This window comes from Halichoerus grypus, chromosome 3 (assembly GCF_964656455.1).
Source record: "Halichoerus grypus chromosome 3, mHalGry1.hap1.1, whole genome shotgun sequence".
Lineage (NCBI taxonomy): Eukaryota > Metazoa > Chordata > Mammalia > Carnivora > Phocidae > Halichoerus > Halichoerus grypus.
This window is the reverse complement of record NC_135714.1, coordinates 80,139,530-80,167,024: the sequence shown is the minus strand read 5'-3', so window position 1 is coordinate 80,167,024 and position 27,495 is coordinate 80,139,530. Positions and strand designations below refer to the sequence as shown.

Below are 27,495 nucleotides of genomic sequence, written 5' to 3'. Positions count from 1 at the left end.
TCTGGATCAATTCTGATGATAGGGTAACTCTGAATCCCAATTAAGTGAAATGCTATCTGAAAAACAGAATTATAATATTTTCATTAGATCTGTATTGCATTGCAGTAACTTATGTTCACTTAGTGTTGTATTTTGAATTTAGTCAACAAAATATTTGTGGATATTTGTTTTCTCTCATCATATAGTTCTATCTATGTAGTATCTTTGATTTTGCCTCTTGGCCTGCAAAGCCTAAAGTACTTACCATCTGGCCCTTTATGCAAAAAGTCTGCAGACCTATGCTCTATGGCGATGCTACTGAAAGTGCAACATCATCTGCCAATGTCTTGACAATGCAAATTCTCAGCCTACCCAACACCTACAGAATCAAATTTCTGAGGGTGGGCCCAGTAATTTTTTTTTTTTTTAAACAAATGCTACATGATTCTTAAGCAAGCTAGAGTCTGAGAATTGCTACTCTAAAACAGGATTTTAGAGACTCAGTTCTCTCCTGCTGGATAAATTATTCAATTCTTTGAATCAGTAAAATGGGGATAGTGTCACCTACTTCACAGAATTGTTGAAAAGATTAAAATTAACTTTAAAAATACGAAAAAATGTAAAGCTTAACATAACTGACATCAATAATTCTTATTAAATGATAATAAATAGTAATTATTAATTCATTGGTGTAGTAAAACCCCCTTGTACCAGCCCAAGAGACATGATTATTAAATTTTTAGGAATTTTATGAGGCAACTAGTAAAATAGTCGTCACTAAATATTTAAGTTTATAAACCTAAATAAGTTATGTTAAAACAAAGGTATTAATACTCAAAACTCATTACTACTTAATTATTTTACTACATTTTACCATTATCTGTGCTCATAAGGTTATTTACCTATATAGTGGATCTACTATATAATGGTGTGCTGCAGCTCATCTCTTCCCAACTATACATTCACAGGATATCAACCACCACCACAAATCAGGGCTTTTCTGGAGAAGGGCTTTTGGTTAAACATCAACCATCACACCTCTAGTTAATCATTATTAAAAATTGCACAATGAATTTGGTTTTGAATTGAATGAACTTGAATTAATTATGCATGTAGAAATATTTAAAAAATCTCCTAGATAAAAAGATAGCCCATACATATATTATATATGTGCCTACATAGAGCCCATACATTATACATAGTGCCTACATATTATATATATGTAGTAACCTATATTATTAAATATATATGCCTATATATACTATAAACATAGTATATATATGCCTATACATACTATATACATAGTATATGCAAGCATATATATTTAGTGATAATATATACACACATATATAATATGAAGAGACTAATAGCATATAGATAGTTATTGAAGTCATAAATATGGACAAAATTAAGCAAAAACAGCCATTAGAGCAGAGGACAGATATAGAGCTCATATGGAAAAAATTCACTTGTGTACAAAAAGTTAGAAGGACTTTGGAGTTTGTAAGCTACAGCTCAATTTAACCACTTCCATTTATCACTATCCTAATTCCCACTTCTAACTCCTAGAATGGTTCTAGCAACAAAAGTTTTATAAATAAACATACTGAGAGAATGACATTACTGTGCAATTTGAATCCAGCATTCTTAGACAGTATGAGTAATGGTATTTCAGGCCATCTAGTTAGACAAAGCTAATAAGTTGTTTCAAACCCTGAAGTGCTACCTCAAGTAGACGTTACCCTTTGAACACTAAAGAAAAATGAATTATATAAGGATGATTATAGCATACTTAAGACAATAATATTGAGTATATTTCAAAGTTCAGTTTCAAGGAATCATAGAATTTTATAACCAAAATAGACTTCATACCATACTGATATCTTTATTTATTATTGCCCTTCTCTCCACAAGAACTATTTGCCAAGTTAAATGCCTAGGAAAGTATAAATTAAGTGTTACCTGCACATTTGATAATCTAAAATTAACATGAAGTTCTCAAAGGAGTGGATCTTCCCTCTCCATTCCTCCTGATGTTTGAATATTAAAAATTTAGGTAGTTTTTATGGCCACTGCTGGTGCCACCAATAACGCCAGAATTGCCAAGTTCGAATTCAGGTGACCTGGAATCTCTGAAGAGGGAAACCACACTATTTTCCCCCAAAGGCACCTAGAAGCTCCAACGTTCCATTGTGAAAGTTAAAACTCTACAGTTCTCAAAAATGAATTAGGGTTATTATAACTTTCCATATAGTAGTACTAGAGACTTCAGAATATAACTCTTGCAAAGACAGTGAATTTAACTCTTTTCCCATATGGAAAAAAACAGGTATATGGGACATAGATATAATGCCAACATAAGAAAAATTGTTGAACTAGTCAATCTGTCATCTATGATCTTTTAAAATAAATTTTAGTGATTATCACTTTACAAAAAAATTGTATCACTGTAATTCACAAAAAAACAAGTAAAAGTACTATTTTTACATTTATCTGTGAAACCATTCCTGGACTTAAAAATACAAGAGGAAAAAAAAAAAGATTTCTCTATAAAGCTAATACATATTTATAGAGAAAAAACTCCAGGAATTAAGGGTATAAGAGGCATAAATATAACTAGAGAAATCCCAAATTCACAAAGACTAATAGTAAATAAAAAGTGATAAAACCATTCATCAGTAAAGAGTATATTTTATGTAAAATACCATGTAAAATTATAAAACCATTTCTAAGCTCACTCTGTATGACAGTGCAAACATAAAAAGTATACTATACTAAGACATAATGACATAAAAAATGGAATGTCAAAGAAATGTGAAGCACTATGGTGAGATTACAAATTATTGTCAGGCAAGAAAATAGCATGTGTCATTCCATGTGAAGTGCAACGTTTTAAAAATGTTTAAAGAAACCTATGCTTACTTACAGATCTTTAAATAGATCAAGGGATACAGCATGAATACACAGTGAATTCTTAGTTCCACTTACTCATTACTCAGTTAGCCTCTAGAACTGGCCTCCATATCTACTATACCTTTTAAAGCTGCTTTTTAGAAAATATCCTGGGTAATATCCTAATCAAACCACATCAACGCAGATCCTTTTCTCAGTCCTTAGCACTCTGTTCTGAAGCAATGGACATTATTGACCATCCAGTCTTTAATGCCACTAGCCACATGCCAATTCCAGTCTTTCACTCCTACCTAACTTCTCTTTCAGTGTCAAATCATTCCATTCTTCTTCCCTAACAATGGGTCACTCCTCAAGATTCTTACCTTGGACAAATTTTCTTCTCTCTGTTGCCTCTCTGACTCCAACCTAACTTGAAATATCATCTTAGGATATTTCCGGATAACTTCCAGATCTCTATTCAAATCCTCTCTTAAAAGTTAAAATAACTGTTTGTTAAATATTTTTTACCTAGTTTCAGTCAGTCAACAAATGTTTACTGCATGGCTACTATGTACCAGACACTAATATTAAAAATGTATTCAAGGGCGCCTGGGTGGCTCAGTCGTTAAGCATCTGCCTTCAGCTCAGGTCATGATCCCAGGGTCCTGGGATCGAGCCCCGCATCGAGGTCCCTGCTCTGCGGGAAGTCTGCTTTTCCCTTTCCCACTCCCCCTGCTTGTGTTCCCTCTCTCGCTGTGTCTCTCTCTGTCAAATAAATAAATAAAATCTTTTTTAAAAAAATGTATTCAAAACCTAATGAGAGTCCCTGTCATCAATGAGCAGAGAATCTAAATGGCAAACTAAACAGTCCAACTCATCAGGTCCAAAATTGACTATTCATGTTTCCTCTTCCAATGGATTAAATATATATTAATAGTTCCGGATTCTCTCTATTGCCCAGGCGATACTATGTGTCTCCTTTCTCAACTATATTCAATTGGTTGGCAAGTAAATCCTGTTCTTTATTTGCAACATTCTATTCCCATTGCCACAGCCTAGTTCAGGATGGTAAATATTTTCATTCAAACTTCAACCACCACCCTCTGAAGTGTTCTCTATTTTCTCATCTAACCCATCCTTCACTCAATTATCAAATTTTCCTAAACCACAGATGTGATCCATCACTTAACTACATAAAAATGTTTCATAGTCCCTCAATAGACAAGTCAAAGTCCAAAAACTTCTTCAACTTGGCATTTAAGGTCCTCCATTATCTGGTCTTTACCTATACTTTTTCCTGTCACCCACCTTAACTTACCTTTTGCTCCAGCCAAACATGGCTTTTTAATCATATCCTGAAACTCCTTGAGTGTTCTCTATCTCTATATCGTCATTTGTGCCATTTCTCTCCTGCCAACCCCCATCCTGATTAACAGTCTCCATTCATTTCTACCTTTCAGAAGCTTAACCAACCTTTGGTTCAAGTAACATCATTCTTCTAAAACCATCTCTCCATGCCCTGAATTTACAATACATGTAAAGGTCTTTTATGTCACTTATACTTTATTTCTGTTATAGCTATCTGTGTATGTATCATATCATTCCTATTACGGTTATATGCAACTTGAAGTATGAATGTCTTATTCATCTCTGTCCTCCCACAATACGTTGTACATGGTTGATATTCAATAAATACTAAGTATATTGAATTTATAATAAAATATATATTATAACCATGGCCCATAAGACTATATAGGAAGTTTTCTTCACTTTCTTACAGAGAAAAATCACTGCCACATGAATAATTTTTAAAATCACCTTATTTATTTCTTGGAGAGACCTTAAAAAGTGATTTTTTTCCTACCATCTTCAGGGTACCCCTTATGTATATATTAATTGTTATAATTTCCTTGGCTCAGAATATGAAACTGCTTTCCAAGGTTTCAATTTTACGTTATTGCATGTACCTAGTGATCACACACTAAACCACCTTACCAAGGAAGACAGCAGTGCAGAAGGAAATGGTCTGCCTGGAGGCTATCCCAAAACCATACCTCTGAGACAACCCAGCTTTCTTTCTTTCTTTTTTTTTAAGCAAGAAGAGTACTCATAGTATAATTATACTTCTCTGTTCCCAATTCCTCCAACCTCCATAATATCTACCAACCTGAATGTTCAGAGGCCATACTTACAGGTTCATAAATTGAAAATAATAGATAGGTTTTTAAGTTCAACAGTGAATTCACAAAGATTTATTGAATATCTACTATGTGGAAAGCATTGTGGGGTACACAAAAATTAATAAGACATAATTTACATCTTCTGGAACTCATGACTAAGTGCACAACACACACACATAAACCACTCCATTATAAGGCAGATTATGTAAGTGCTAAAAAGCCTCCAACAAGGTACAGAGTGCTATGAGGAGACTTCTTTAATTAAAGAGTATCTTAGAAGCTTCAAATGAGAGATGGGTTTCTACCTGACCATTGTTTGAAATCAAGCAATAACATTCAAGATTTTGAAGATCAATCATTTTTAAATAAATTTAAGTATTTTTATTCATAAGTATTGCAACAGGACTGAATTTTTTTCTACTGAAAAGATTCTGACTCAACATGTAAGTTAAAATTTTATTTAAATGGATTTTTTAGCTCACCTTGAAACATGGATAAATGTATTTTACAGGCCAAACTTGTGCCCTATAATTAAGGAGAAAATTTTTGTATGTTCAAGGAAAATTCACAACGTGTCCAGTAATCTGAATTAATATTTATTTAAAATTCTACTCCTAGAGAAAAGCTAGGTAAATATGGGTCACCCAATTTTATATAAATTTGTTCAGCATACCAATAGTACATTAAAAGGGAAAAAAAAACTGAACTGAAAATAAAATTCAGGGCCATAGATTCATTTTTCATTCATACCACCTCCTCCTGCAACACTAGCCTCTTCCCAATATATGGCCAAAGGTCTGAAACAGAGCTTGGAGCATCTGCTTTTCCAGTAAGCTCCATCGACACCATTTCTAGATTTAGATACTTCCTTGAGGATTCTGAGTTGTCATGACTGAACTCTAGACGTGTTGAGCACTGTATTGACAGATGAAAGAACCACATTCATTTTAGGCTTAAAATAACTTGCACGGAAGGGGTGGGAAAAGTCCGAGTTGACAGATGCCAATGGAGCAAATTTTAAAAAGAGGAAATTATGATAGGAGTGGAAGCAAACTTGTTACATGTAGAAGTATGGTATTCCAAATTGCTACTATTAAAAAAATTCGTCTTTTAATTACAGAACTCATCAGACGTTTTTGTAATTACTGAACTTAAGCAATACATTATGAAAAAAAAATTTAAGGTAAATCATATGTAGTTTTAGAAAATACATTTGCTTTTAAATATCTCACCCCAAACAATTTCGTGAGATTAACCATACATACAAAGGAACTAAAATCAGATTATGTAGATTTAGGCAGGGGAAGCTGGGAAAGAATAACTAACATGTAAGTTCGGTAACACGTTACAGGGTGCGTTTCCTCCTACAGTAGACAGGCGAAGGAACCAAAAAAATGGGTTGAGCACAGGAATATTGCACATTGTAGTCAGCCAACACTAACTCAACAGCTAGCGGTTCTATCCATCCTTCCTCACGTTCCTCGTGGCCTCTGACAAGTCATCCTTTCAACCTATGAGGCTGTCCGTTCTCCCCCATCAAAAATAATTTCCATGCAGGTTGTACAATCGCCCTGACAAACTACTTGCTCGCACTTCCCCGCCTCGGGATGAACAGTCCCCAAGATGGGGAAAGGTCGCCCTGACACGGAAGTTACACGAAGTGGTCTGTCTCGCGGTCCGACCGAGCCTCCACACCAGCAGACGCCGGGGAAAGGAAGAGGGTGGCCTCCGGAGAAACGGGGATGGAGCAGAGGATGCTAGCCCGCGAGGCAGCCTCCGCGGTGCCCGGGCACCGGCTCGGGCAGGAAGAATGGAGGAGGGGAGGCGCGGCAGCGAGGTGCCCGAGAGCCGGGCGGCGGTCCGACCCCACCCCGCGCTCGGGACCCTCCCAGCCCGGGGACCGGCGTGCGTTCCGCGTGCGCCGCCTCTCCCCGGAGGAAGAGCCACTGTGTTACACCCGTGCCTTTGAGAAATCCGGCAACTTTGCGCGAGAAATGCTTCCCACCCTGCAACACGCCGAGAAAGAGAAAAATGTCAGGCGATGACGGGGGAGGAAGGATGACTTACCCATGTTTCTCCCAGAGGGTGAGGAGCCTGCAGGGCGAGGCGAAGGTCTCCGGTGCGGGCGGCGCGGCGCTGTGTCCTCCCTCTACCTCTGTCTCTCCCGCAGCCAGGGAGGGACCCGCGGGGGGCGGCCGCCGGGGAGGAGCAGCTGCTGCTGCTGCTGCTGCTGCTGCAGGCGGCGCGGCCGCGGCGGGGACGAGCGGCGGGGGGCGGGGCGGGGCGGGGCGGGGCGGGCGGGCGCAGCCTGCGGCGGGCGCGGCTCCCAGCGGGCTGGCGGCGGAGACGCCGAGCGGGCCTGAGGAGCGCCTGCCCCGACTCGCGGCCCTGGAGGGCCCCGCCCTCTCCACCGAGCATGCTCAGTGCCGCCACCCGCCCCCCCCGCCGCCGCCTCCCGAGGCAAGTGAATCTGAGCGTGCGAGTGGGCGTGTTTGCGGACCAGCTGCAGCCGCTGCGGAGCAGCTTGATGGCGACCGCCTGAGGTGCGGTGGGTGGGCCCGGAGAAGGCAGAGCGCGGGGATATTGAGTCCCGAGTGCTACTGTCTGGCTTGCACCGGCTGGCTCTCCGACCCCGCCAGCCCACACCCGGAAAACGGGCCCTTGTTCATTATAGGACAACCCAGCTGCACAGGCGGGAATTTCCCGGAGGGGACGTTGGGCCGCCTCAGACCCGGGAAGGTGGTGGGGAAGCAGAGCCGACATCCTGAAACGAAGCTGGAATGGACGTATGGCGATGAAGCCGGCGCCTCTGGGAGATAGATACCTGAGGACGCCCGTTTTCAAAGCAGCCTATGGGCCCGCTGGGCACAGAGCAGGAAGGTGGTCTCTGGGAGGGCTCTTAATCTTAGCGGGAGCAACAGTGGGACAGTTGGGGTTGTCCTGGCTGTGGCTGGTTTAAAAACAGAGGTCTGGGCAGTCGAGAACAGTGACTGCCCCAGGATTTTCTCAGGGAGTGTGTTCTTCCTCCAGAAGCGCGGCCTTCCAACCCCCCGAGACGCCTGAAAAGCCATTTAACTAGGGTGCCCTCGGGCTCCACCCTACCGGGCTGTGCACAGCTCCACCCCGCTCCCTCTGACGGTGGCGGGAACAAGGTTACCAAGGCAGGAAAATGAAAGTCGGGCTGAGTGAGCGGCGGCCCCGCCCAGCCAGCCGGGCAGAGTTTCCTCGGTCCGCCCGGCCGCGGCCGGTTCCCGGCACCTCCCCAGCTGCGGGGAAAACCTGAGCCGGGGCGCTCTCTGTGGACGGCGCCCTCCCGACTGAGCATGCGCGCAAGGCGGGGGCTGGTTTTCGTTCCTGCCCTGCGGGAGGAGGCTGAAGGAAACCTTGCTCTTCTCCGCGCCCTGTCTTGCCTTGACCCCTCCTAGTTGTGAGGAGTCAGGTCGCTCGCCCCAGACAGCAACGACCGCCCTCCTGCAGGGGCGAGGGCTGCAGTCAGCAGTACAACCTGTGGAAGAGAGATGCTGTATAGCTGAATCGAGGTTGCTCTTCCCTTTCAACTTTTTAAATTCAATGCTGAGAAAAGGCGCTTCCCTCCGTTAAGCGGTGACCCCGCTCTTACGGTCAGATCAGTTACCGTTTGTATGATACTACAAGCATACAGGTCAGAAGTGCCTTGTAATTAGTTAAGCAGAGCAGATTTTATGTGAGTTTTCTAAAAACAAAAATGAAACACGGTGATTAAAAAGAGAGGTTTGGTAAAACAAGAAAATACAATTTAACTACAGACGTCCATGCTATTAGGCCTTTGTGATCCCTAAGACAATCAGGCACATCACTCTTAGGCACTCTTTCCCTTTCTGTGATAGAAGGTGTTTGCCTTAAAATAATCTGACGTGCTAAGTGGGTTTCCTAGGGTTGCTGTAACTAAGTATCACAAGCTGTGTGACTCAGAACAATAGAAATTGTCTCACAGTTCCAGAGGCCAGAAGTCTAAAATTAAAGTGTTGTCAGGACCATGCTCCCTCTGAAGGCACTAAGGAAGGATCTCTTCCAGGCCTCTCCTAGCTTCTGATAGGTCGTTGGCTTGTGGTGGCATAACTCCACAATCTTCATGTGGCATGTCTGTTCAAATGTGGTGTCCTTTTTTATAAGGACGTTGGTCATTAGTAGATTAGGGGCCTAACTACTCTAGTATGACCTCATCTTTAATTATATCTACAATGACCCTATTTCCAAATAAGGTTAAATTCTGAGATACTGGGTGTTAGGTCTTAAACATACGAATTTGCTGGGGACACGACTCAATCCATAAAACACCAATGCAAGTTACACACATACACACACACCCCTACCATGTTCCACATTCATTTTGGAGCTCTCCAGATCACGACTGGGCCTTTGCATTGCTGGTCCTATTTTTTGTCTTTCTCTTTATTTAACATTCATTAATCTCTTCCAGATTCTCAAATTCACTTGCTTCATTTTTCCTGCTTTCTTTTCTCATTACATATTACAATAATTTCTAGGAGCATCTTCTATCTTTCATTTGGATGTACGAATTCAAATTAGCAAAAGCTGCTGAAGCAGCTTTATGACCTCCCACCTGACACTAGTTTAAGTGCTTTTTTTGTTCTGCTTCAATCTACAAACCATTCCCTCAGCACTCCTACCAATTAAAACCACATGGCTGTCTAGGCCTTTGCGTACAGTGAGTCCCAAAGCACTGGTGTATGATGGTAGTGAGACCCAATACTCAATGCTACATGTGGAAGTGGGCCACTGTAACATCTACCCTTTCACACATAGTGCTAGTTGTCCTCACCTAACCTTTTTCTCCTGTTTTAGAAATACGACCTTGTTTCATATCTTTACTTTCTTCCTTCTTTTTATTCAAAAGTTATTTGCATGAGGACTTCCCTAGCCATTTTATCTAAAACTTCAACACTCCCACTTCATATCCTGAATTCCATATTAATTTTTTCCTTAGCACTTATCACTAAAATAATAGATATTTTGCTTATTGGTATTCACCCCCATTTTAATTTAAGCTTCCCAAAGGCAGGGATTTTTGTCTGCCTTATTTGCCATTGTATCCCCAGTGCCCGTACAATTCTAGAACATAGCAAGTGCTCAATAAAAATTTGTTGTATGAATGAAAGTCTTTTCATTCTTTCAAAGTTTTTATCCTGAAAGAGAGAATGATGTTAATATTCTTTTTTATAAACTCTAGCGCCTTACCAAGTAAAATTATTCAATAAATATTTTAAAGATGGTAATGATGACAGCTGCTATTTGTGTTGTCTTCTGTATTAAACTATGAGTCTTCTGCTGAGTGGAGACTGGTCTTTGTACTAATTTATTCACTCAGTCAATAGAGATTGACTGAGTGCCTACTATATTAGGCACTATAATAGGCACTAGTGATAAAAAATAAACTATGGCCCCTGCCCTCAAAAAGCTTACATATTAGAAAAATTGCCTTGAGGATACCTCTAGTCACTGATTACATAAATAGCTAGAAAATATTCTCTGGGTGTCAGAGTTTTCCAGAAATAAATCTACTAGTGTCCATGCTCTGGGTTAGGCAATAGTCAGGATTTCATTAGACCTGCTGCAAAATAAAGGAGGACATTCTGGCACAATGCAGAGGCTTTCAAATTCTATCTAAAAAAATATATTAAGTATCACAAATGTATTTGTATATCAAGTTTTTTTTTCAAAATTGGTTTATGATTAGGCAGATAGCCGTTGGCGGTGGGGGGAGAAAGATAAAAGAAAATGTTTATTAGAAAGGCTCACAATCACTACACTTTGGCAAGGTTTGTAACATAACTTACCTCATTGATACACGTAATCTTAAAGAGGTTAAAAAATGATTTAAGTTCTTTGAAGGAATTGTATGGGAGGGGCAGAGCAAGAGGAAGTCGAAAGAAGAGAATGTTCTTTAAAAGAATAATGGGGAACTGATTGCCTCTTCTTTACCACGGCGACGTTCTGAGTATCATTTAAGGGAACCTCACTGGAGTAGTTAACTGAACGTTGCAGGGATAAAAAATGAGTGGGCAGTGAACAGTCTTCTACCTAAACTCTTTATTTTCAAAATACCTCTGTGAGCTTAGGCCAGTTTAGGTTTGAACAACAGAAATGTCTCAACCCCTGGCCCACTGTAACCCTATCTATCCCCACGTATCTTTTATTTACTTAATATGTTAGCCATTTTCTAAATATGAAATTAAAATTTTCTTTTTTCATAGTCTGTCACCTCAAACTGACTAATATGTACATACTGCAAACAACTATAGCCCTAGATTGTATACATTTTTTAGATGGGACAAAGCCCTACAAGAGCATCTGTTCAGAGCTCAGCACTATGCTAAGTGCTATAAGAGATAACTATAGGTGCATATCGTGTGAAACAAAAATAGGGACCAGTCCATTTTTAAAGGCTCTTCCTATTAGAAAATCTCCTAAATCTGTGAGTGCTGACATATAAAAAATAATTAGTCAAAGATGGCTTCATAAGGAGAGGATATGGATGGATAGAACTTTTGTGGAGAGATGTTGGAAGAAAGGTGTCTATTCCAAGAGAGAGAAACAGCATGAGCTAAGGCATAGATATGTCATATTTGTAAGACCATAAAAACGGGTACATATTGGGGCACAGTTAGAAATAAGATTAGAAATTTAGCATGAGGGACAGATCGTGAGGGGTTGAAAAAGCCAAGCAAAGGAATTTAAACTTGATAAGGTAAGAGATAGGGAGTCATTGAAAGTTTCTGAGAAATGGAATAACATGATGAAAACAGTATACGGGCAGAAAAAGATGTAATAGGTTAAAGAAAGCAATATTTGTTGACAGCATGTGCCATGCTCCCTAGGATTTAGGAACGCAAGTGTGAATGAGACACAGTTTTGGCTTGAGGAATCTGCAAGCAATGGCTAGGGTGAGGTGCGAACAGATTTGGGGAAAGGGAAAAGGTTAAGTAGACAAGATGGATCAAATCTTACAAGGCCTTGATGGCTGAGATGAGGTATTGGATATTATCCTGATGGTAGCAGGGAGTTATTGAAGGGCTTGAAAGTTTAAAGTTTGAAAATATCATAGTTAAATTTATATTTTAATAGTTGCAAAGTGGAAAGTGGCTAAGAATGAGGTTGAGACTGGAGGCTGGGAAACTGTTGTAATACTCTAGGTGTGAGCTGAACTAAAATAGAAGCAGTGGGGATAGAGTAATGGACAGTCTTTTTTTTTTTTAAAGATTTTATTTATTTCTCAGAGAGCGAGAGAGAGAGAGCACAAGCAGAGGGAGTGGCAGGCAGAGGGAGAGGGAGAAGCAGGCTCCCCGCTGAGCAGAGAGCACAAAGCAGGGCTCAATCCCAAGACCCCGGGATCACGACCTGAAATGAAGGCAGATGTGTAACCGACTGAGCCACCCAGGCGCCCCAGTAATGGACAGTCTTGAGAAATATTAAGGAAGTGGTATTGGTTTGGTGACAAATTAGGTATTGTGTAGTTGCTTATTTTAAATAATATAACAGCACTCTTAGTGAGGTATTATCATCTCAGCTCTACAGCTAATGAAACATGTTCAGAGAGGTTAAATAATTTAACTTAGGATCTTAACTAGTAAATAAAGGAAGCAGAATTAAAATCTAAACCTGGGGGCACTTGAGTGGCTCAGTCGTTAAACGTGTGCCTTCTGCTCAGGTCATGGTCCCAGGGTCCTGGAATCGAACGCTGCATCAGGCTCCCTGCTCCACGGGAAGCCTGCTTCTCCTTCTCCCACTCCCCCTGCTTGTGTTCCCTCTCTTGCTGTGTCTCTCTCTGTCAAATAAATAAATAAAATAAAATAAATAATAATAATAAAAAATAAAATAAAATCTAAACCTCTCTGATTCTAATCCTCACTGCAATAATGTGTACATAAATGTGTTGAAGGAAATTACCTTATATTTTGTGTGACTTCATCAAATTAAAAAATAATACTATGTTGTAAAATATCTTTATTTGAAGATTGTCTTTAAAATATTTTTTTGTTCCTGCATCTCTGAAATTTACAAAAAGACAGAATCTCTGCATTACTATAATATTTTATTTGCAAATATTTAACACAGCGACTTTTGATTAGGATATAGGTTCATTTATTCTTGAAATGTTAGCCTATTTTAATTTCAATTGGCTTTGCCATTCTATTGCATTTAAAAGGGGGTTAGAAGCTTGCTATGCATCTAGGATTTGAAATCATGCAAGGATTTGTTATAATTCTATGTTTTTAGACTACTGGATAAGTATCGGTAAATTTTACTTCCTTTCCTTCCTCTAAACTTTGAGTTTAAGTCAGTCCGTAAGAGTTCATTAGCAAGATACCAGCTTAGAGAAAGATGAGGTCTCAGTTTACAGGCTCCTTACCCAGTCTACTCACCTCATTGTATGTTCCACATTTCACAATAATGAGAAAGTTGTGCCAAAGTAAAACAAATGGGTGGCTTCAGAACACCAAGAGAACTGATGGTTGAGTACAATGCCATAGAGGGAAAGAGAGTTCAAGACACAAAAATGTTGAGTCCCATTCTAACTTTAACGACCTCTGTCTGTGCTAGTTAATTTTCTCTTTTGGGGCAGTTCACTTTGTCTCTCACTCTCAATTCTTTGTAAAAACAAATTATATTTGTCAAGGGGAGAAACAATGAACTGCCTTTCAAATTTAAGGAATATTTTTTTCATGGTGCTTGGTTCTGAAAGAGGCATCTAGCTCTACTACCTAAAATTATCTCACTCTCTACCCCACCTACCCACGTACACACGTGGTTACCGACTTGCTTGAGAAATTCTCCAAGTCTTAAAACATTTCATTCCTCTGACCCTGAACTGGCCTAAGGCAAAACTGGGAATAATTAACATTAGTTTTGATGCTCTTGGGATTATTTATGTGTCAGAAACTCTTATGTAGAGGTGCGTGGGTGGCTCAGTCGTTAAGCGTCTGCCTTCGGTTCAGGTCATGATCCCAGGGTGCTGGGATCGAGCCCCACATCGGGCTCCCTGCTCAGCCGTTCCCCCTACTTGTGCACTCTCACTCTCTCTCTCAAATGAATAAACAAAATCTTAAAAAAAAGGAAAGATAAGAAAAAGAAACTCTCATGTAATACTAACCTCTTATACTAACCCTATAAGTTAGGTATTTTACAAATAAGGAAATGGAAAACAAAAACAAAAACAAAAACAAAACAAATAAGGAAATGGAGAAACAAAATATTTTGATTAATTTGTCTAATGTCACATGACCAAGAAAAGGTAGAGCTGGAATTTGAACCAGGTCTGTTTGATTTCAAAGTCCACACCCCTTCCATTTTAGTACACTGCCTCATCTCAACCTGTTTCCTAACCCCTAATCTCACCTCCACTATGACATTGCGTGAGGAAGAAACACCTATATTTTATTTTACCTACTTCTCTACACTAGCAAAGTTACCTGTCTGGTTTAGTTTAGTTTTTTTTTTTTTTTAAGATTTTATTTATTTATTTGACAGAGAAAGAGAGTGCAAGAGCAGGAACACAAGCAGGGGGAGTGGGAGAGAGAGAAGCAGACTTCCCGTGGAGCAGGGAGCCCGATGCGGGGCTCAATTCCAGGACCCTGGGACCATGACCTGAGCCGAAGGCAGACGCTTAACGACTGAGCCACCCAGGTGCCCCTGGTTTAGTTTTTATCTAGGAATAATTTTCTTTTCAGAATTAACAGAAGCTATTCTGAAATAACCTATGCCAAAGGCTTATAATCATACTTTCCTCTTGTGAAACATATATAAGCATTTTGAGAGTAGCCTTTTAAATAAAAATAAATAATACAAAAAGAGGAGTTTTGATTAGATTATCCTTCTTCTTTCATATACTTATGTGTAGCTCAAATCACAGTGATTGACCATTTTCTCTACTCTCAGGATTTTTCCAGATCCTCTCATAGTCTCCATCATTTCCTTTTCAGGGGTCCTCTTTTATCCACTTTAAAATTCACCTAAAGACTTCCTTAAGGAGACATATCCTAATTTAATCTCACCCAACCCTGATTAAGCAATTCTTAGTGTTTATAAAGCTCCTGTAATAAAAAACTGGTTCATGCAGACTTTGGAGTAGAAAAGCTTCATTAACCAGCATATCTATTTACCTACAGTTCACTAATAAATGATTTTTATAACTATGATCCTGAGGGGCCGCAAGATTCTGAACTATTAAAGACTGAATAAAGTTTGCTTAATGTACTTGTATTTCTTTCCTATGCCTGCTGTAACAAATTACCACAAAATTATTGACTTTGAACAACACAGATTTCTTATGTTATAGTTCTGGAGGTCACAAGTCCAAAACAGAGCTCACTGGGCTAAAATCAAGGTGTTGACAGGGCTACATTCCTTTCTGGAGGCTCTAGAGGAGGATCTGTTTCCTCGCCTTTTCCAGCTTCTAGAGGCTGCCCACGTTGCTTGGCTTGTGTGCTCCTTCCAGCCAGCAATCACATCTTCTCCTGCTCTCCTGCCTCTTTCTTTCCCTTGTAAGGACCCTCATGATTATCTCAGGCCCTCTAGGATAATGCAGGATAATCTTCCCATCTCATGATCCTTAATTTAATCACATCTGCAAAGTCCCTTTTGCCATGTAAAATAACATATTCACAGGTTCTAGGGACTTAGATATAGACATCTTGGGGGTGGGGGAGGCATTATTCTACTTACCTGAGTAGTTAATATTAAATTTACTTTGTTATATCAACTGTATGAAAATTAATAAAAACCTATATGTATAGATGATACATATGTGAAATGTATATGTGAGTATACTTGATAATTTATTAATTCTCTAATCATGCTTGGAAAACAGATTTCTAACTTTTAATTATGTATGCATGCTTTAATCATTTCATGGTTTTTTGTCTTTCCCAATCCACCTATCCAGATCCACTTTTTTATGTTTATTTCCCTTCCTAGAACCTAGTAATAGTTCAATATGTATAAGTTCTCAATAAGCATCATTGATTGACTCCTGTGTTCTTGACATAATCATCTCTCTAAGGCATTTGCTCTTTCGAAATCCGATTTTTATGATAAACAAACCAATTCCCAGTTTTCTGGGAACAAAACAATTATAGGAATATGAAAAATTCACATGGAAATCTGTTGGCATTAACACTTTGTAATTATCAGATCAGCAAGCTAGATATTAATTCTAAGTTGCTATTTTCATGTAGTCATTCGTTTATTCAACAAATACTAGCCTACTGTGAGCTAAGATTTGGGGATATAGCAGTTAACAATGAAGACTTGTGGGGTGACTGGGTGGCTCAGTTGGTTAAGCGTCTGCCTTCGGCTCAGGTCATGATCCCAGGGTCCTGGGATTGAGCCCCGCTTTGTGCTCTCTGCTCAGCGGGGAGCCTGCTTCTCCCTCTCCTTCTGTCTGTCCCCCTGCTCGTGCTCTCTGGAGCTCTTGCTTTCAAATAAATAAATAAAATCTTTTAAAAAAACCAATGAATATTTGTTTCCTCATTGAGCACATTTGAGTAAGGAGGACAAACAAGCAACTACATAAACAAAACACAAACATGTGATAAGTACTGTGAGGAAAGGGGATAAGGAGCTGTAACAGACAAAAATGGCAGTGAGGAAGTAACTTGATGTACCATTATGTGGGAAGGCCACTCTACGAACAAGATAATTAATCTGAGACCTGAAGACTAGAAGCAGATATGCAAAAAACCAGTGTAGGAAAAAAACAGATCATGCAAAAAAACAGTGTAGGAAACTTTTCAGGCAGGGTGAGCTGCAAGTGCAAAAATCCCGAGGAGGAAAATTGTGGCTGTGTTTTAGGAAGTGAAAAAAGACCAGAATAATTGAAGCATAATAAGTAGGACAGAGTGGCAAAAAATGAAGTTGCAGAGGTAGTGAAAAGTCAAATAATGCAGAACTGGGGGTTTTAATAGGTGCCAATAAATAAAAGCCCACTGTGTTATCCCAGAATTTAAAACCAAGTGAGGTAGGAGTCCGATTAGATGGAGGTCAAACTAGCAGCTCTGTTACAGATTCAGCTGATGGGGGAGTGGAGCCAAATGGGCTTCCTAGTACTCCTCCTGCCATTGCCCTGGACAAACCAGCAAACCTGTTGTCCCAAACAGAGCTGAACTGCAGGTTTCCCCTCCATGGGCAGGCTACTTACTAAAGGGCAGAGGAGAATCAAGCCATTCTGAAGGACAGAACCCCAGAAATCTCTGGCCACACATTCTCCATTCCCTTTCCCCAAATCACCAGTGAGATAATTCTATGTCTCAGGGGAAGGAAGGCTTACTAAGGATGAGAGTGGAGGGGGCAGTTGCTGAGAGAAAACAGGAATATTTCCATAATTTTCTTCCTTCAGAGAGAAGGTTCTCTCCTTTCTGAATTGTGTGGAGTGGAGGGGAAGGATAAACATCACCCTTACAATCCCATCAGATGGGTCTCATAGGTCATGATACAGAGTTTGAATTTCATTTTAAGGACAATTTACAGTTTGGAAAGATCACCTTGGCTGCTGTGAATAATGAAGAGCCAATGGTGAGAGATCTGTGAGAGATGGTGTGGCTTACGCCAGGCTGTTGTAGTGAAGACGGAGAAAAGCAAAAGGGTTAGAGGTGTAGTGGTAGAAAGGCTGGACTTGTTGATGACTTGGATTCAGGCGAGAGAGTCAAGGAAGAATTAAGTGTAAGTAATTAAGGCTAATTACAGCTGAGATTTCTGGTTCTAAGTGACTGGATCGATGGTGATGTCTTGTATTCAAACGGGGAAAACTGAGAGAGAAATAAGAAGGCAAGAGAATCATATTCATTGGATCTGGCAATGAGAAGACTGTGGGTGATTCTGTAAGAATAATTTTTGTGAATCCTGGGAAGTGAAGCCAGATTGAAAGTTTGAAGAAGAGCTAGTAGGTGATTGCTTGTGTGCATTTTTAAAAGAAGTACTTCTGCAGAGATGAGCAGAGAAATGGCATAATAAGGGGGATATGGGATTTAAAAATATTTTTTGTTTTTACACTGAAGTGGATGCTCTCTCAGTGATGCAACGTAGACAGAATAGTTGGAGGTACAAAACCTTTGGAAAGGCAAGAGGGGATGGGACCCAGAGCTCTCAGTGGGCTGATGGGCCTGAGAGACAGTCACCTGAAGTAAATCTCTGTAACAGAAGTGAAGATACAGATATGGGGGTGGGGAGGGTGGGGGGGTGGTAGATTTGATGTCAGGAAGATGGGGAGTCTCCATCGAATAACTTCTATTTTATTTATGAAGCATGAGGGGCAACATTAGTGGAGGGCTGGGGAAAGGCAGGGGAGATAGATTTGAGGAGAGAAGAGATGGCATAAAGTAGTTGTGTCCAAAATTATGAATGCAAACTGAATGCAGAAATTAAGTAGTATTGCGGGCAGTGTTGAATATCCATATGAGGTTTGTAGTTATCAATGAAAAAATATTTAGTCTGATTGTGTTATTTCTTTCAACATTTCATTGTTTATTGGAGATTCTGATGTGGCCAAAGAACTGTTTCTATGCAGTTAATAGCACGTGTGAGGTAAGAGGATGAGATATTTGGAATATGTATTTCAGAGGTGGTTCGCTTTATAAGTTCTAGAGTATGACCATGGGAGCAGGTGGTGGAGAGGAACACTTTTTTTTTTTTTTTTTTTTAGATTTTATTTATTTATTTGACAGAGAGAGAGACACAGTGAGAGAGGGAACACAAGCAGGGGGAGTGGCAGAGGGAGAAGCAGACTTCCTGCGGAGCAGGGAGCCCCATGCGGGGCTCGATCCCAGGACCCGGGGATCATGACCTGAGCCGAAGGCAGACGCTTAACGACTGAGCCACCCAGGCGTCCTGGAGGAGAGGAACACTTAAGAAGTCAAGGAACTGAGAGGAAGGTTATAGGCTGACTCACTCACATGGATGTTGGAATTACAGAGTACAATGACAAAAGGAGGAATGGAGTGTGAGCCAAGGGGCTAGGTTATCTTTGAGTAAAAGAATGGCCAAGAGATCAGCAGATGGCAGCAGCATGATTTAGGAGGGATACAGACAGATGGCATAAGCTTCAAGAGAGCAGAGGTCTCTGCAGGAGGACAGCGGGGAGCAAGGAGAATACCTACCCAGTTTATTGGCCCTGTCATAGGTGGGGTGTGAGGGGAAAAACAGCTGTCACTTGAGAGGGCTGTACGGTAAAATGTCCTCAACTGGAAAGTGAGTTTTCAGTCGAAAGATGGAAGGGAAAGTTTCTAGAAGATTAAGAATGTAACAGAGGATTTTGTCATCAATGCTTCTTAATAAACCATGCCACAACTCAGTGGCTTACAGTAATAATTTTATTATCTCTTGAGATACCATAGGTTGACTGGGCCCAGCTGGGTGGTTCTTCCAATTCTTATGATGTCAGATAGGGTTGAAGTCACCTGGGATTTGATTTGGCTGAAAAATCCAAGTTGCTTTGTTCACATATCTGGTGCCTTACTGGGGGTGACTGGAAAGCTAGGGACAGCTAGGTCCCCCCACTTCTCTGTAGTCTCAGGGTCTCTCCCTCTCCACCCGAACTTCCCAGCAGTGCTGCTGGACTTCTAAAGTGGCAGCTCAGAGCTCCTAAAAGCACAAACATGGAAGCCGCCAGATCTTCTTGAGGCCAGAACTGGCATAGCCTCATTTCTGCCATACTCTACTGATTAAAGTGAGTCACAGGGCCATCCAGATTCCAGGCAGGAAACTCACAATATTGTCAGTGCCAGGAGATGTGATCCGCTGGGAGCCATCCATGGAGATTAGCTACCATAAGAAGTTTGTTGACCCTGACCCAGGATTTTTAGAGGGCAGAGTGGAAAGATTGAGATGGGACTGGGATTCATTCAGATTAGAAGACTGCAAAGCAGTATGGGAATGGAACAGCAGGTTGTAGTGGATGATAAAGGCATTTGTACTTCCAAAGATGAGTGAGGTAAACAGGAATCTGAGACATCATGGGATTGGCTCTACTAAAGCAGTGATCTCCAGATTTCTTTTTGATTTTGCGCTCCTGATAAAAAATGTTAAACGTTCCTCATACATTATAATCACATAATTATTAATTATATGTATTTAATAATGGTCTACAATAATATGTACTTTATAGAACAAACAAAATAGAAATTAAGAATGATGAGATAAAAGAAGATTAACTAAATAATAGTTTTCATACTATTTCATTCTGTTTATCAATGGTTCAACAACCTCTTTGCCCTTTCTGCTGAGAGCAATTTGGTTGACAATGCATCATCAATTTTAAAAAATCTTGGTTTAATACCTCATGATATAGTGGCTCAGAGGTCTGTTTCTAAGTTCAGTTTATTCCCTGTTGGTTTTAATGGCTATTTTAGTTGAAAGAGCTATCTCACAAAAATAAGTACAGCCAGATGGAAGAAGTGCACCATTAGTTGTGTTTGCTAAATCATGATACTTATTTTTTAATCCCATCCCCAATTATGCAAAGGGTTTCATTGAAATTCAGCTAGCAAACATTTTTCATCCCCAATTATCAGTCAGTTTTTCTTGGAAACTAATCAGAACTTACTGCATTTTTCTATTTTTAAGAAATGGGTTCAAAACCCATCAAAACTACTCATTTGGAAGATTTTTAAAAACCATTTTAAAAACTCTATTTCCACATTCTTAAGTGTACAGATATTAAAAGTTTTACATTTAAATTGTTTTCAGCAACAAAATTACAGAACAATGGAACATTTCCAAGTAACTATTTTCAAAATGCTCTCTGTAGCACAAATGTCTTTTGAACAGCAGTTTCTCCTTCATTATCGAAAATGTCACCTTTACCTTGAAGAAACTGATTAAGAGTATTATTTTGTTTTCAAAAATATCTGACAGTCACTTGTATTCATAGAAAAGGTCAGCAAATTGAGCACACTTGTCAAGTATTTTTATTTATTTTTTAATGTAATTTTATTTATTTATTTATTTTTAAAAGATTCTATTTGAGAGAGAGAGACACAGCGGGAGAGGGAACACAAGCAAGGGGAGTGTGAGAGGGAGAAGCAGGCTTCCCGCGGAGCAGGGAGCCCGATGGGGGGCTCGATGCGGGGCTCCATGCAGGGCTGGATCCCGGGACAATGGGATCATGACCTGAGCCGAAGGCAGACGCTTAATGACTGAGCCACCCAGGTGCCCCTTGTCAAGTTTTTTTAAAGGTAAGTGTTAGTCAGCTTTTAGTTGGACAAAGGCTTCTATGAGAGAACCAGTGAACTGGCTACCGTGTGGTCAAGAGATTTTCATGGTCAGATGTTGTCTTTGACAAAGTATACAAAACCTCCATTATTATTTTAAGGATCTAATCTTATAAAAATGAACCACAGTGACAACGTTCTGTGTAGCACAGCAATTCTGGTACATACAACACATAGCAAACCAGTCAGCTTCTGATCACCTCCAGGACAACCCCTGCTGGGCCTACGTGCTGGTGGGTTTGACTCGTGGAACATTGAGGTCAGCAGTGTTGGTCGGTGCATTAAGTATTAGAAAAGTATAAATACCTTCATACTTTTTAGACACAAAATAAGTATGTGCCAAGTTTGCTATTTTATTCTTGCTCCGCATGGTTTTTTTTGCATACCCCACTTTGGAAACCATGTCCTTTGAGTAGGATGAAGAGGATGGGTGCTTGGTTTTAGCAATACGGTCCTAAGTAAAACAGTAAAACTGACTGGGGTTACTGCTACTTCTGGCAACACTTGGTATAGTAGAGTCTTCATGCCCAAAATGTCTCACTGCAATACAATTCTTTTTTTTTTTTTTTTTAAGATTTTATTTATTTATTTGAGAGAGAGAGCATGGGGGGGGGGAGGGTCAGAGGGAGAAGCAGACTCCCTGCCGAGCAGGGAGCCTGATGTGGGACTCGATCCCGGGACTCCAGGATCATGACCTGAGCCGAAGGCAGTCGCTTAACCAACTGAGCCACCCAGGCGCCCTGCAATACAATTCTTAAGCACCAACTATATGCAGGCAATGGTTGTAACAATGACTTTCACATTGGAAGATGAGAATTGGAGTAAAAGAGAGGATGAAGAGATTGATATTACTAGATTATTTTTCTCACAAAATTCTTTTTTTTCTAGTTTTATTTTTTTTCATTTTTTAAAATTTAAATTCAGTTAATTAACATATAACAGATTATTGGTTTCTGAGGTAGAGGTCAGTGACTCATCAGTGACACCCAGTGCTCATTACATCACGGGCTCTCTCGTTAATGTCCATCACCCAGTTACTCCATCCCCCCATCCCCTCCCCTCCAGCAACCCTCAGTTTGTTTCCTATGATTAAGTCTCTAATGGTTTGTCTCCCTCTCTGATCTCATCTTGTTTTATTTTTTCCTCTCTTCCCCTATGATCTTCTGTTTTGTTTCTTAAATTCCACATATAACTGAGATCATATGATAATTGTCTTTCTCTGATTGACTTATTTCCCTTAGCATAATACCCTCTAGTTCCATCTACATCATTGCAAATGACAAGATTTCATATTTTTTGATGGCTAAGTAGTATTCCATTGTATATATATATATATACCTCATCTTCTTTATCCATTCATCTGTCGATGGACATCTGGGCTCATTCCATAGTTTGGCTATTGTGGACATTGCTGCTATAAACATTGGGGTGCAGGTGCCCCTTCGGATCACTACATTTGTATCTTTGGGGTAAATACCCAGTAGTGCAATTGCTGGATCATACGGTAGGTCTATTTTCAACTTTTTGAGGAACCTCCATACTGGTTTCCAGAGTGGCTGCACCAACTTGCATTCCCACCAATAGTATCACACAAAATTCTTAACCACCAAATCATAGAGAATAAAAACTCTTAGTGTTTGACAAGACCTCTAGGTGACAAAGAGATCTGATCTAACTCCTAGTCTTCAGGTACAAATTATATACATTTATTAATACACTTAATATTTTTTCCATAACTTTTAGCATATATTTTAGAACTGAGGTAAATGAGTTTCAAGGATTTACCAAAGATTACACTTACAGTTGGTGGTGAAGATTAGCTGATTGGTCAGGTTTTCTATCTCAAGTACTTCTCTTAAGAAGCTCTTCAGTTACTAAGATGAGGTATGAAATGCTTAAACAAAACACAAAACTCCCCCTGAAACAAAAAGTACAACAGGATTTGTGCCATCAGGGGAAAGCATGAATGTCCAGATGCTAAAGTCAAGGAACAGAGTATGGTGAGTTTGGAAATGACTGGGGTGTGAATTGCAACAGGAAAAGAATAGGCGAAAGAAGGAAGTCATTGAAAACATTTGTCTTCTTAGAACAAACAAGCATATTGGACCAGTGGCTCACAGAAAAACCCTAGAATTTCTTCAAGCAGTAACAGAGGAAAAGGATATCTTGTTGGTTGTTTGGAGATGATTATAAAATAGGCATTGGATGTAGGAGTCTGGAGCTCAGAAAGAAAGAAGAGCTCATGCTCTGCTTGGCCTCACAACAGAGCCCCTCTCTGCTCTCCCCTAAATATCAGTGGAGATATCCTCTAGACATCTCCTCTTTTCTTCCCTTCTCTCCTCTACACACACTCCCTGAATGTCTCCATTTAGTCCTAGGTCTGTATGTCATCTCTGATCTTGACACTGAGTTCCAGATTTGTGTATCTAGCTACCTACAATGGTATTTCCTCTTGCATGTCTTATAAGCATTTCAAATTTGATATGGCCAAAAAGAAAGTTCAGTAGTCCTTCCATCCCCAGTTTGCTCTTTTTAAAATATTTATCATCTCATTTTTAAAGATTTTATTTATTTATTTATTTATTTATTTATTTATTTGAGAGTGTGCAGAGCGAGAGAGAGAGCATGAGTGGGGGGGGGGGAGTAGGGCAGAGGGAGAGGGAGAAGCAGGATCCCCAGTGAGCAGGGAGCCAGACAAGGGGCTCAATCCCAGGATGCCAGGATCAAGACAAGCTGAAGGCAGACACTTAACCGGCTGAGCCACCCAGGCAACCCTACCAATCTCATTTTGTTAAAACCAAAAACATGGAAGTTTTGGCTGATTCTTTCTTTTCTCCCTCTGTTCCTCCCCTACCCCCACACCCAATCCATCTGATTCTTCCTTCTTTCAAAACACATTTCACATCTGTCCACTTCTGTCTCTGCTACACCAGCCTGGTCCAAGCCACCATCTTTTCATGCCTAGACTTCTTTATGAGCCTCCTACTTTTCCTCTTGCCCCATCACAATTTAATCTCTGCTCAGCAGCTAGAGTCATCATTATAAAACGTAAATCAGATTCGTCACTCCCTTGCTTAAAACCTTTAAAAAAACTTCCTGTCTCACATAGAAGAAGATCCATACTCCTTACCCTGGCTTGCAAGGTGTCATGTGATCTCTCCCATTCATTGCATCTTTGTCATCATTTTGAACTCTCCATTCTCTGTTTCCGGAACATGCCAAGTTCATTCCTCCTCAGAGCCATTGAACTAACTATTCCCTCAGTCAGAAATGCTCTTTCCTCAGATATTTCCATAACTGCTTTCTTTTGTCATTCAGGTCACAGCTCAGATATCTCAGAGTAACTCAAGTTGCCTCACTTCTTTAAAGTACTCAAACAAATCTGAAGTAATCAGTCACTCTATCACATCAATGTTTTTTCTCCATAGCCTTTTTGTTGTCTGATATAATCTTGTTTTATTTATTTGTTTTCTTCCTGTACTAGAATGTAGCAACAATGAGAATAAGGATTTCGTTAATTAGCCCTGTTAAAATAGTGTCTGGCATGATTTTCTTTTAAATACCAATCACATGCTCTAATTTAGTGCGCTGGAAGAGAGATCTTTAAAGACAGAATATCATAAGCCTCATTAAAAGTGTCTCATATCTAATGCTATTTGATGGGAAAAGGGGTCATATCCAACAACAGTTGTTTGGTAGTGGGAAAGAAGTCTAATGGAACAGCTGTTTGCTAAAGAATTTTAATAGCTTTCGATTTCTGATGCAAGGAATGAATAAAGAACCTTAAGGAGCTCTTCTGAGCATGTGCTATGCTGGTGATAGTGATAGGTTTACGTCCTCTCCCCCGCCCCGCCCCCCTTTGAAAGTAGAGCATTTCTATGAAATCTCTTGTGAGTGGAGACGGTGTAATATGATGAAGCAATTACCATTTATTTCGATGTGAACATTTTTTGAGCATTTCCAGACTCCCCAAAATAATCTCTCTTAGGCTTTTCAGATACCTTAGGACATATCTTGCTAACAGATGCACAAAATCAATTGAGATAAAGCACAAATACAGGCACAGTTCAAAGCTATGGCCCCTTGATGCTGAGATGCTGAGTGTAGTTCCGGGGGGGAAAGCGTGGTGGCGCTGCTGGAGGGCTGCTGCCTCCGTAGAGTGTCCCTGCAAAACAAAATGCTGAGCGCTATTTTCACTTTCACCTTTTTTTTATGAAAGCTAAAATCCTCTTCATATTTCTTTTGGTTAACTAAAAACAGGGACTAATGTAGGTCTTTTATAAAACCCAAGTGGAGTAACAAACTTTTTTATTTATTTATTTATTTATTTATTTAACAGAGAGAGCGCACAAGCAGGGGGAGCAGCATAGGGAGAGAAGCAGACTCCCCGATGAGCAGGAAGCCCCATGCAGGGCTCGATCCCAGGACCCTGGGATCATGACCCCAGCCGAAGGCAGCCACCTAACCGACTGAGCCACCCAAGCGCCCCAACCCAAACTTTTGAAAAGCCAGGGATACCAGTACATAGGAGATAAAACCATGGAAGGGAGTCAATTCATTTGTGAGGCTGATTATACTACAAGGGATTAGGAGAATAGAATACAGAGATAGTATTAAAATAGAAATTAAAGGACAAATACAGGTTAGAGACTTCTAAACTTAAAATCAATCATATAAAGAGATCAGTTACTATAAAATGTGATTCATGCTTTCAAGAAAATTTACAAAATAAAGGTGGCAGCAAACAGATAGTTGGATGGAATTCAAGGCCTGCTTCAACTCACCTCATGTATTCCTTCAGGCCAGGCCACTCAGTTTCAGCCCTTAAATAAATCCAACTGTAGAGTATCGCTTAAAAAATAGACTTCCTCAAGATTTAATGAGAAAACAAAGGAAGGAGTCATACAGCAAAACAACTCAAAACTCTGCTCTTTCGGCAAAGTTTCTCTTTCTGATAATTGCCTTATTCTTTCTTCAGGATCTCCTCAATCCTCTTTTTACCCTTCCCTCTTCTTCAGCCAGCTTGCATAGGGTTCGTAGCAAACCAAAATGGAATTGTCAGCCAAACTATGACCACCTATTTTTTTTCTCAAGTGCTTAGGAGAGTCTGTGAAGGAGTGTAGGTGGGAAGAATGGCTCAACTCTTACACCGCATATATTTGGAAAATGGAAAATAATCCAATGTTATCAGATTTGAGTTTTATGATGGGATTTAGGTGGAAATAAATCTGAGAAGGCAGCTCAGGGCGTGATCAACCTTGAATGCCACTCCAAAGCTTTTGCTTTGTGGGCTAATGGGGAATCTTGAAGGTTTTTCAACAGAGATGTTTCGTGATCAGATTCGTATTATAGTTAAGTCTGGAAACAATGTGAGTGATCAGTTAGAGAAATAGTCAACTGAAAATAACAACCTTGTAATAACTTTTAAAGTTGTAATAACTTTTGAAGTTAAAGTTATTCAATGACAAGAATATAAAATTGAATAATAAAAACAATATGAAGGAGACAATTTCTAAATACCTTTTAAATTCAAGAATCTTTAGAATTCGAAGTTCGGTTAGATGTAGATGGTTGAGAGTGTTCCCTTGTTTCTAGCTTAGGCAACCAGTAGGAGAGCAATGCGTTAAACTGAGTCAGGGAAAGTAAACAATGAAGAGCTGCGCTATTTTTGTGTGTATGTTATGATTTGTTTTTGTGGGTAGAGATAATGATTTAGATGTCAACCCAGACAAGTGTGAGTAGGAAAGCAACACGCCCACACGCAGATACACATTTGGAAATGCAGGTGTGAGGTTTAAAGGAAAGGTCAAAGCGAGAGGGAACTAGCTGTACAGAATGATGATGAAAGCTATGGAGGCAGATAAATGATGCACGAACCAAGTGTGAGCTGGAAGAAAATGATGCTAAGAAATGTACATAAGCAAGTATTACATTTAAGATATTTGTGCAAAAAGGGGCCCCTGGGTGGCTCAGTCGGTTAAGCGTCTGCCTTCGGCTCAGGTCATGCTCCCAAGGTCCTGGGATCGAGCCCTGCATCAGGCTCCCTGCTCAGTGAGGGGCCTGCGTCTCCCTCTCCCTCTGCCCCTCCCCCCACCCTGCTCACACTGGTACTCTCTCAAATAATAAATAAATAAAATTAAAAAAATATATATTTGTGCAGAAATAAGAGCAGAGAAACAGAT

At 40.0% G+C, this 27,495-nt stretch overlaps 1 protein-coding gene across 3 annotated transcripts in view; it reads right to left on the bottom strand.

Annotated features, from left to right (window-relative positions):
• RAP1GDS1 (Rap1 GTPase-GDP dissociation stimulator 1) overlaps positions 1-7,320 on the bottom strand; it is a 157,967-nt gene extending 150,647 nt beyond the window's left edge. For all 3 annotated transcript variants that reach the window (XM_036089491.2, XM_036089492.2, XM_036089493.2), the window contains exon 1: positions 7,119-7,320. In XM_036089491.2, the coding sequence (XP_035945384.1) occupies positions 7,119-7,122 (4 nt within the window). In that variant the 5' untranslated portion in view covers positions 7,123-7,320. The remainder of the gene's footprint in view (positions 1-7,118) is intronic.
• Between the last annotated feature and the right edge of the window lie 20,175 nt (positions 7,321-27,495).